Source organism: Trachurus japonicus, chromosome 12 (assembly GCF_045865225.1).
Source record: "Trachurus japonicus isolate A0001 chromosome 12, Traja_1.0".
NCBI classification, from domain to species: Eukaryota; Metazoa; Chordata; class Actinopteri; order Carangiformes; family Carangidae; genus Trachurus; species Trachurus japonicus.
Genome location: NC_140918.1, coordinates 4,340,748 through 4,352,844, shown reverse-complemented (window position 1 = coordinate 4,352,844; position 12,097 = coordinate 4,340,748). Strand labels below are relative to the sequence as shown.

Below are 12,097 nucleotides of genomic sequence, written 5' to 3'. Positions count from 1 at the left end.
ATAAAACATCTGACAGATTATTAATAATAAACATTAAAAAGTAAGAACTGGTGGTTGGTATTTTAAATCAAATAACAGCTGCATCTCAATACATTTGAATATTATGGAAAACTAAGTTCATTCATGTCTGTAATTCAATTCAAAAAGTGAAACTAATGCATTATATAGATCCATTACACACATAATTAAACATTTAATGTCTTTTTTTTAATGTTTGTAATGATTATGGCTTCACATTTAATGAAGACCTACAATTCAGTAGCTCAAAAATCTTTTTTAATATGGAAATGTTGGCTTTCTGAAAACTATGTCCATTCATAAACACTAGATACTTGGTTGGGGCCATTACTACTACTACTATTGGAAATGGACTTTTCCATGATATTCTAATGTATTGAGATGAACCTGTAACAGTTTTTACACAATAAACTCAACAGTTCTTGAAGTGAAACGAAACACCTTCTTCCAAATTAATCAATAATATAATATAATAATAATATAATAATAGTAATAGTAATAATAGTAATAATGACCATGTTTTGGGTGTTGATCGTCTCTGCAGAGGCTCCGGTCACATGGAGCTGCTGAGAGAAGTGCTGAGTCATGCACAGTCACAGTGAGATGATGCCACACACTGATAATAAATACATTCAAAATGGTGGAGAGACTCACACACACACAAACGCGCACACTGACACACACACACACACACACATATGGGGTTGCATAGGTCTGTTATGATGGTGGTGGTGCATTCACTGCCCTGCCCTGTCCTGTCCTGTCCTGTCCCTGTCCCCCCCACCCTCGGTGTGATGAGGCGTTCAGGGCCTGGTGGAGAGGTGAGTTGCATCATGAAGCTCTGTTGGCCTCAGATAAGAGTCCGACTGCGTCTGCTGCACCTGATCAGAGCGGCACGCCAGCTACACACCTTATAACACACTCTGATAAACTCTCATTAAACTAAACACACACACACAACTGTCAGACCGATGACGAGGTCAGAGTGTCACCACAACAGCAACACACACACACACACTTATACACACACATTACATGTCCACAGTTACACTGTATGACAACGACACAGAGTTTATTAATCATTCTTCCAACATTGATACTAATTAGTCTGTAATTTATAAACAGTTAGAAACATTAGTTCATGTCTAAAACGGAAGTGGTTTAAAACTGAAGTAAAACTTAAAGGGATAGTTCAACATTTTGGCAAATTGGCCCATTGCCATAATCCCTATAGTCATAGCAGTAGGTTTGTTAAGATGCGTTCACACCGGACCTTTTGTTTTTGTCGCTGGCGACGAGTTTACCTGTTAAGTCAATGCAAACGAGCGATTGAGCGTTTAATCGCCCAGGCGAAAAATCGCTGGGCCTCCGAGCGACAGAGCGATTTTTCGCTCTGTCGCTCGAGATGAGAAATCCCAACTCTCTGGCCGCCAGTCGCTTGTCGCTCAGCGCTGATTGGCTGCCGTAATCCCGGTGGTGCCGGTGTAAACAGAGACGCATGGCAGTGGGCATGACGTCATCAAAGTGAAAATGCGAGTCTGTGCCAAATTGATGAGCGAATGCAGCAGAGCGACGGAGCTATTTTTTTGGAGCGATACGAACATAGCGTGGTGAATGTGCAGGTCACAACTTGTCCACCAGAGCGTTGTGGAGTTGTTGGATTGTGTATTTGATGAGTTTGATGAGGGAAACCAAGAAATCCCATGAGCCTCCGTAGCGTAGCTCTGAGCAGCTCACGGCTCTGCTCCGCCGTTCTAAAAACAGCTTGCACCGACAATTAACTCTTTCACTGCCAAAGACGAGTTATCTCGTCTTAGCGAATCCAAGCGTAGTCTGCCAAAGACGAGATAACTCGTCTTAGCGTTTTTTTAATGGCAACGCCATGCTGAATGTCTTGCCCTACTCCTCTGTGAAGATCAGACTTGTATCATCAAAATAAAGTGCAGAAAAACACATTTGGATTGAGAGATGTAAAAAATATAGCGTATCCCCCCCCCCTCACGGAGCGGTGCGGGTGTCTGACTGCAGCTGCGCCGCTCCGTGACACTCTGGCCGCCGGTGAGAGCTTAGGGGGCGGCGGCGGGGCTCATGGCGGCTCGGCAGCTCGTCGAAGCTCCGTGCAGCTCCGTGATACAAAGCACAAACGTTAGTAACAACAACCCCGTTGATCGCTCGTCGTTAGTCGTCAAGAGCGTTTGGAAAGTCGCCAGATTTTGCGAGAAATCACTCGGATAGCAGCTTGAAAACCCCGCGATCTACAGTAGTGTGGATGAGGAACGGACGGCGCCGGCGAACGTGACGAGAGGTAAACGTGGTGGGAGTGTCTGTACTCTGTTGTGAGCGCACATGTCTGTGGCTGTGAGTTCAGGGGGCGTCAGCCAGAGCTGTCGGCTGTGTGTGTGTAGATGTGTGTGAGACAGAGAGAGTGAGTGAGACCGCTGCCTGCTGACCAGAGGAAGCTGGATCTGATCTAAAGCGCCGTGTTTCGGCTACAAAAACCTGTCGAACTGATCCGCGCGCGCGCGCGCGCGCACACACACACACACACACACACACACACGTATGCACACACGTATGCACACGCACACGTCACGTACGCACACACACTAAAAAAAAGGAAAGAAAAAGTTGTAACTCAAAGAAAAGAAAGAAAAAAGGCTGCAGTAGTGTGTGTCAGTAGCTAAATATTTTGTCTTTTGTCATCAAAAGTCATTTGTCAGTGTTGATTTAGTTGTTGTTTACAAGAGAACAACTGTACAGATGTTGAGGCGTCACTAAAGCAAAATATAAAGGAGCCAATTGTACTGGTTCACCTGAAAATGACAGCCGACACAAAAACCTCTTTTTCTCAAGATTTTGGTGCCAAAATGGCATTTTGGGCTAAACTAACCTATATTCAACCGTCAATTTCACAAGACTGGAACAAGATAGAAACAAACAGGTTTTTTTGCTGGAAACTAGAGACCCTCTTCTTTCCTTTGATGGGTTGAATGTGTATGTAGTAACAGTACATAATATTATGGTGGGTCTACGGAAATCAGTCAAAAAGCTGGAAAATGCCTGGCAAGCTGGAGGAAGCTGCTGTGAGAATGGCTGGCAGTCAAAGAGTTAAAGGTGACGAACCTACTGCTATGACTATAGGGATTATGGCAATGGGCCAATTTGACAAAATGTTGAACTATCCCTTTAAGTGTTTGATAACCAATCAGCTGGATTGGTTCAGACTGAGTGACGCTGGATATTAAAACGAACTTTGGGGTTTTTTTCTGCCAAACTTTCTGTATAAACACACACACACACACACACAATATGGATCATGTCACAGCAGGACAGCGTAGAGAGTCTTTGAATAGAAAATATGATGTTTCAGGACAAAAACTAAACTGTGAACTGTCTATAAACGAGTGTGTTAAACTTTAAGTCAATAATTAAAAAAACAAATGATGATAATAAAAATGTAAACGATCAAACCACTCAGTTAATGATCAACCAGAAAAGAAAGAACCAGTTAACATGATGTAAACATGAGGAACGTTGGCTCATCGATCAGTTCAGTTCATCAGGACTTTTTCCTCCCCATCACTCTGGCTCTAATAATAATAATCATATTAATAATAATAATAATAATAATATTATTAATATCTTCCAAGTTCCTGCCTGTCCTGTGTGAGCTCACCTGAGCAGCAGCACCTGAGTCTGGCTCTGGGCCACGTGTTGAATTAGAGCGATTAATCTGAGCTGTGTGACGTCACGGCTGCTGCTGCCACCTGCACCGTGTCAATATGCAGGATAAAAAAAACAAGTACAACGCTGCTCTTTCTTTATCACGCCTCCATCCGGTTTGGTGTCGTATTGTTTTATGATATTTGTCTGTTAGAAGATTCCACTGCCAAAGTTAAAGAGACCTGATCCAGCTGATCTCATTCTGTTACCTTTATTCCCAGGTTATTCTAACATACGTTTTATTTAAATTATTGTTCTTTATTTTTTATCTTTCTCTTTTCTCCAGAGGTGTATATTTGTTCAGAATTTTGTTTTTCTTCTTGTTGGCATTTGACTTTTTTCTAATTGCATATACTTCATTGGTCAATGACATATGGACAGAGTTGAACATTAATCTATTGTTTAAGTATTTATTTTTGGTTCTCCTTTGTTCGTAACTCTGTTAAGGAGTTGTATGTCACTTTTTTTTCTCTCAAGGCAAATAAAATTAATAAATAAATGATAATAAGGTTTGGTGTGGGTGACTATACGACAGTAACAGGAGGAGGTTTCTGGTGTCGTCACATGACCAGAACAATGACCGTTAATAAAAAGGCTGCGAGCGACTAAATCCAGTTACTGAGGCTCAGTGAGCTGATGGATGAGGGAGAGACGCTGCACCAGACAGACACTGTCTGGGGGGTTTGAGTTTTTCTCTGGGAATCCCCGAGAAATGGTCAAATAATTAAATACTGATGGTGGCGAAGGGCATATTCTAATATACTATGACACATGCTCAATAAACTGTCTTGTTTCGATCACCTACATTCACTCAACCATGTGCAAAGACGTATATTTATAACAGCAGCTCAAGATTTGTTTTCAAATGTAAAGTGCATTATAAATAAAATGTATTATTATCATTATTATATCCAAACTGAACTGTTTGGATATAATAATTACGCTGCTCAGAAGCAGAGTTTGCTGCTGATGGTGAAAACATCACGGATTGACCACAGTGATTCGTTTTTGCTCAAAATTCACAAGGCTGATTTGGTTTTGTCACTAAAGTAAAGAGCTGTCACAGTGATTAAATTCTAAGTTGATGATTAATTGCCATATAAATAATGGCGATTAATAATTTAATTGTTTTTTCTTATCATTTGGTGCCACTATTATAGTAATAAGCCTAAAACATAGTTTAGTAATACACATAAAACGTATAAAGTAGAAGAAGATAAAAAGTTTGTGGCTCCACTCATGTGTCATTAAAGCAGAAGTAAGTGATATATTTGTGTTAATATAAGTCTTAAATAGTTATATCTTCCGACAGCAATCACTTACATAGAGTGTTTGGTCTGAAACACGGGTCTGTCAGTCACTCTGCTCTGCTCTGAGCCCAGGAGAAAACTTTTCTCATATCCTACAGTTTTTATCCAATGAGGAGAGAGAACGGCATGCAGGGCTGTGTGTGCAGCCAAGGGACGCCGTGAATGTGGTGACGTAGGGACGAGGACTGTTACGGTGCGTTCAAGGCAACTCGTAACTCCTGTTTTTCCGACCTGTGAAGTCGTACCAGTTTGATCTGGTACGAGTTCACGGGTCGGAAGTTACGAGTGGCCGTTATAGTGACTTTCACAGGTAAAACAGGTCGGAGAAACACGAGTGGGTTGCCTGGAACGCTACAAAATCATAAGTTGTGACTTGAAGCTGTAATTTCAAAAGCCTGCCTCGAACGCAGCATTAGCCAAAACGACCGGATCGCTTACTTCTGCTTCAAAGCATAGAAAAAGAAGAAGAAAGAGGGGACGCAGCGTGATGATGTCATTAAAAGAGGACCAGTCAAACCTCACACGGTGGACAACGACGAGGAAATGGTGATGAAATCTGTTGGTTTCATCCAGATGAATGGAAACGATTTCAACGATGATGCAAGATAATTGCAATCAGGCAGGATTGTGACAGGATGAATTAAAAGTAACAGTCTGAAGTTATGTGTGTGTGCTTCTTTCTTATAACAGTGAGTGTGGAGTTGTTAATGTGTGACGGCTGCGGTTGAACTTTGGCACTGTAACTTTTCTTTCAGACTGTCGTGTGTTGAGTTTTCTTCCTCCTACAATGACATAGACCATTTTGTGGGTTAACACTTTATAATAAGTATGGACTATTAAGCATTGAATACTCATTAGTATGTTGTTTTTAAATACAGTTAGTGCTTATCAATGATGAGTAAAACATTAACTGTGTTTATAAACTACATACTAATGAGTATTCGTAAATATAAATGAAGAATTCAGTATTTATTAATGTTTAACTATTGCAGTCTCAGTCTGATGGCTGATCAATCACGATCAATACTTCAGACGCGTAACATTTCCTCTCGTCTGTCTGGACAGGAAACTTTACATATTTTATAGTTTTTTTTTCAACTGGACCTTTAAAGATGTGAACGACATATTGATCCGTCACTTCACTGAGAAAATATTCTGATTAATTCATAATAAACTGACATTGACATTTAATAAAACATCTAATAAAAAAATATATCCTATATTTAAAGAGACACCGAGGAGTTTGTATTTGGTTATAAAAAAGTCTCACATTAATGTGGATGAATCTACGTTACCACTTGTTAATGGGTCCATTTTCGATAAATATATCGTTTTGTCTTTATAGTTATTTTGATATTATTTAGTGGTTGACTCGCCCAGCATTTCCTAGTTTCGGTTTTCCGGACGCTAGTTGGCATCGTTTATGGTCGGAACTACGACGGTATCTGATCAACGTCTTCCAACCTCCGACTTTCATTCTTGATCAATGAAAAAACATTCTTGGCAAATGTTTTCGGTTTCGTCCGTCTTGCACCGGGAGGCTCATGGGAAACGTAGCGTGAAAACACTTCCGCTTTCCGAAACTCCTTGTAGTCACTTACTTTAAGCACTAAACTGAACACTGCCAACTGATATTCACCGTTAAAAATCAGGTTGAACAGGAAGTAAAGTGAAGTGAAGTGGAATCAGTTCAGCTCGGCCTCACAGAGCAAACACAAATTATTACTGTTAATTACACATGAAATCAAAACAGAGTGTAACAGTTGTATGTTTATGCGTCTGTAAATTATTCACTGAATCAGTAGTTTAATCTAACGTGTCTCTTTTCTTCTGCACGGACAAATAAAACTAAATAAAACTGAAATCTTACACTGGAAGGACTTTTTTTTTTGATGTGAAACTTTTCGGTGGAAATTTAAAGTTTTCTCACTTATCACTAATTTATCATCATCACCCAGCGTTGTTTTGTTTTTTTGCTGCTGCAGCAGAGATAAACTGGGGGAACAGACACAGTTGTCGTTGTCACACAGATGTGGTTTCTTTGTCTTATCTGTAAATCTGGGTCCGGTCATAAAATACACACACAGAGAAAAAACCCTGGGGCCTCTGAACAGGCTCAGCTGAAAACATCATGACATCTACATCATGGTATAACTCACAGTCACAGTTCAGACGGAGCAGGTGCATTGTTTACTTTTAAAGAGTCACATTTAAAGTGTTACACCAACTTTTTTTTTTTCGTGTCTTGCCTCACTCCCGAGTCCATGACCAGCAGATAGACACCATCCTTTCCACTGTGCGTGCAGTAACAAGGGAGATAGAGCCGTATCACCGTAATTAGCTTAGCTCAAACACTGGAAGTGTATGGGTAGTGTTAGCCTGCCTCCTACCCGAGCCAAAATCAGCAGTCAGAAGCTGATTTCATTTTAGCTCTAAACTCTGTAAATATATCACTTTATCCACATTTCAAACATGTTTAGGTGAGAAAGTAGCCGTTTAGATCAGCAGTGTGTCGTTAATTTGTCTGAATACCAGCTGTTTACAATTTTGTTCGGACGAATTCGGCGCTACTCAAGCTAGCCATTGTGACCAACGCACTTTCGGTTACTTTCACAAAGTAAAACACCCGTTGCCCTACAGAACATACAGAAAACCATGACGATAGAATTTGTGCTTTTACTTTGAAATAGGAAGCTAACCTACCCTCGATGTAGCTAGCTTGAACCAGAATAAACCGTCTTTGCTTGAACCCTCCGTTTTGATCGATCTCGTCCCGTTAGCGACATTTGACCGCTCAAGATGCCTTACCGGAGAGTTTTGTCAGCTCTGAGACGAAGATCGGCCCGCCGGTTTCCGTTTAGAGTTGCTGAAGAGTTTCTCTGATGACTTTAGGTGGAGGCAGGCTAACACTACCCATACACTTCCAGCGTTTGAGCTAAGCTAATTACAGGCGATACGGCTCTATCTCCCTCGTTACTGCACGCACAGTCGAAAGGATGGTGTCTATCTGCTGGTCATGGACTCGGGAGTGAGGCAAGACACGAAAAAAAAAATGTTGGCGTATCCCTTTAAAGCTGAAATTAAAGATTATTTTCAGTAGTTGACAATTAATCGGTTGTTTCATCTGTATTTCTGAAAAAGAAAATACACATCACAACTTTTCAATGTCCAAAACGACGTCAGGATGAAAAATAATCAGTTTGATGCAAGTTTCAAATGATTTTTTACCCTTTTCCTTAATGTCTTAGTTAACTTCTTTCTATTTTATATCGAGATATACAGTATATTTGACTATTTTAATTTTCCATATAAAGATGCTGCAGTCGTCTCCAGTCACGACCCGAGGAACAGATTTAAACCTTGTTAATGTGCAGCAGGACGACAGGATGTTTTATTTTTCTTATACTAAATCCAGATGTTGTAGGAGCTGGTTTGAGGATTATAGGAAATATCTTCTGGAGAACAGAGATAAAGCTTTCTAGGTTCCCTCAAACACCAACAGGTGTTTATTCTCTAGGGACGGCGTGGCGGGGACACGTCTCTTCTGTGTGACATGAATTAAACATTAGAGACACAGTTTAGGTTTGAGTTCCTGACGGAGACGCAGCAGAACAGTTTGTGTCGTCGCTCAGCAGAGAAAACAGAATAAATAATAATAATAATAAGTAAGGTTTATGATCCAAAAATATCTATTCCAATATTAAATCCATTAGTTAATTAATTAATCACGAGGGTTTTAATCTGAATGTATCCGGATGATGAAGCGACTTTTCCCTCCCAAATAGAAAACCAAACATTTACTGGTCCCAGGTTTGGACCGAGAGTAAAACATGTGTTGTTAATGGTTTTCAGACACTTTACACAGAACTGAACAATGTAAGTAATAGAAATAGAAATAGATTAAACCAATATGTAGGAATGAATATAGAAATCGTGAGCTGCTGCAGCAATAAATGTGACATCATCATCGCTCGTTCGTTACTGTATTTTATAAGTTTTAATAAAGATAACAAAGTGGTGAAAATTTTGATTTTTAATTATAGCTAAGTATCTCCTCCGTCTGATTTATTTTGGAGATTTTTTTAGAGTTTAAAAAATGTAATTCAACTTGTTTGGAAAACTTCCATAGAGACAGAGAAAGAGTGAGAGATGCAGCTGCTCCATCAGGCTGCAGGCTGCTGCTGCTGATCACATGGAGCTGCTCTTCTCCACCTCCAGTCTGCCCCTAAACGGAGGCATTTTACCCCCAAAATCTGCACAAACACAAGTAAAGTTTTCATCTACTTGGCACATGTGCAACCTGTAAAAATTGCTGTTGCTGTTTTGTTTTTTTAACACTGATGAAACGTGGAAGGGACGACTCAAAGCACCTGATACTGTCATTATTACAGGTGGCAGGACAATGTGTGTGAGGATCATGAATGAAAAGGAAGTGTGAACATTTGTTTTGCAAGTCGATTTACACTAAATGTTCTGCTTGTGCTCCTAAAATTTTAAGTTAGGGAGCCACTGTGCTCCTAGAAAAACAAAAAAGTTAAGTTGGAGCCGTGAAACCGCCTCATGTTCAACCAACCAACCAACCAGCACCTGATCTGACTGATCATAGAGACTCCAGACTAACTTTTTTTTAAAGCACAGTGGAGCGTAACATTTTAATTTTTAGGAGCGCAAGCAGAAACTTTAGAGGCACACACAATAAATGGGCTCGCAAAGCAAATATTCACATTTCCTTTTCATTCATGATGCTCACACACATTGTCCTGACACCTGTAATCACAGATTACAGAGTCTTTGAGTTGCCTCTTCCACATTTCACAGGTGTATTAAAAAAAAAACATGCACAAGTAGATGAAAATTGAAAGTTTAGGGGCAAAATGCCTCTATTTAGTGGCAGCCTGGATGTCTGTATGTGATATAATGTAGCTAGAGATCAACAACACAGTACAGGCTGCTGCTGCTCATCTCCACCACCTCCACTGTCACGGTTCCCACTCTTTCTTTGAAATCATTTTTCCAGGACTTTTACAGCTGCTGCACAGTTGCTAATTTGTCTCACTAGGCACTTAAAAAAAAGAAGAGAAAAGAAAAGAAAGGAAAGAAATCCTTAGCGGGGTCTGAATAAGTCAAACAGAGCTCTGGTAGCTGATGACACGATGTGATGAATAATTTCCCACGACAACTACAGCTTTTTCCCGGACATTTGACTTTAGTTTACTCATTTTCTGTACGTTTAATATGACTGTAAATTTTGGTCAACCATTTTCCAGGTTTTCCAGGACGCGTGGGGGAACCCTGACTGTTGTTGATGTTATTGTTATTGTTGTCAACCACCTCATATATTCAACCAACCAGCATCTTGATCTGACTGATCGTGGAGGCTGAGGCTTTATTTCACACATATATAATAAAAGTTACTGGCTGTGATGCGATGTGATGTAGCTAGAGATCACAACACAGGGCAGGATGCTACTGCTGCTGCTCCTGCTAATACAACAATAACACTGGAGCTAGCTGGTTAGCATCCGCGGCTAACGGCGCTGAGGTGTTGTAGTTCACCTGCTCCGGGGGAACAGGTGAAAGCACCGATGGAGGGGAGAAAGAAACACTGCGGTTAAAACTTCCATCATCACCGCTCCTCCTTTATCACTACACCTCCTCTTTCGTTTTACCACCACCCCCAAACATGTGTCGGAGCTGCTGCTGCTAGCTAGCTGCTAGTTAAAAACACAGCAGCACTGCCTGGTAACGCACATAAACAACAAAATCCGCCGTGACCTCGGCTCCGTGTTCACCGGCCGCCCGGCAGCATTTCTCGGCTCGGGTGGGTGGGTAACAGCCCCGAGGACACGGAGCTATGATTTTCTAGACAAATAACAGCCCCAATAATTAAAAAAAACACCATGAACCATGTCTTTTTTTTAAACAAACGTGGGGCTCGGGCGGGAGAAGTTGACGTCTGGGATCCTGGGGAGCAGCAGGAGCTAACGTTAGCCTAGCGTAGCCTAGCCTAGCCTAGCCCTGCCTAACCTAACCTAACCTACCGTTAGCCTATCCTAGCCTAGCCTAGCATGCTAACTAAAGGGGTTGCGCGGGAGAATAAAAGATAAAAAATTAAAAAAGACAAAGTGTCGGTTATAATGTGATAAATAAATAATAATTATCCACACTGTGGTTCACAGTGAGACTTATTTCCGACAGTCCAACGTTAGCCCTGGCAGTAGTGTGTTAGTTAGTTCGCTTAATAGCACAAGCTAGCCCAGCATCCATCCATCCATCCATCCATCCCAGCCAGCCAGCAGGCCGCAAGTCAACACAACACAGGCGGACACATCCTCTCCTTTTACCGCCCGGACAGCAGCAGCAGCAAGCACCACCACCACCACCACCAGCAGCACCACAACCAGCGGCAGCAACAGCCGCCGCCGCTTCCCCCTCCTGCACGCAGCGGCCGCGGCGCACAGTACCTCCGTTGCCCCGCTCACGGACCCGGCGCTCGGACCCGTTTTCATTTCACGCTCCTGGGAGAGAAACTGTCGGTTACACCAAAACATGAAACCTCTGGCTTACCTGCACATGATCCGCCATTTTTCTCCATTTCATGCACCTCTCACTCCCTCCCCCGCTTATGGGTATGGACCAGCGACAACAGCGCCCCCCCGCCACCACCAGCGGCCGCTCCGAGGTACTGCAGCCCCATTCATTTGAGTTGAGTTGAGTTGAGCCTTGCAGATAAACACAGTCAGTTAATCCATGAATGTAAATAACAAGAGACTGATCCTCTTTGCACTCTTCATGTCTCACATACTCACAGTATATAGTCTGGTCTATGTCATTTACTTCACTCAAGTTACCTCAAGTTACTTTCCATAGTCAGATTCTACATCAAAAACCAAATGAAAAGCTCATAAAAATGTTAAATATAAGCCTTATATTCGAAACAGGGGACAAGGCCTCTAAAATCTTGTCTCACTTTTAATTATGAAGTCAAAACTCTATATAATAACTATAATTATAAACAATTTTCTGTCATAATGAAATACTTCAAA

General features: G+C 41.4%; 1 protein-coding gene across 5 annotated transcripts in view; it reads right to left on the bottom strand.

Moving 5' to 3' along the window:
• xpo7 (exportin 7) overlaps positions 1-11,704 on the bottom strand; it is a 42,090-nt gene extending 30,386 nt beyond the window's left edge. The window contains exons 1-2 of one of the 5 annotated variants that reach the window (XM_085792646.1): positions 11,619-11,667; positions 534-584 (exon numbers count right to left, since the gene is read on the bottom strand). In XM_085792646.1, the coding sequence (XP_085648772.1) occupies positions 534-584; positions 11,619-11,651 (84 nt within the window). In that variant the 5' untranslated portion in view covers positions 11,652-11,667. Of the gene's footprint in view, positions 1-533; positions 585-11,515; positions 11,576-11,618 lie in introns of those variants that run through there. The other 4 variants (XM_085792647.1, XM_085792644.1, XM_085792645.1 and 1 more) reach the window with 4 other exon arrangements.
• Between the last annotated feature and the right edge of the window lie 393 nt (positions 11,705-12,097).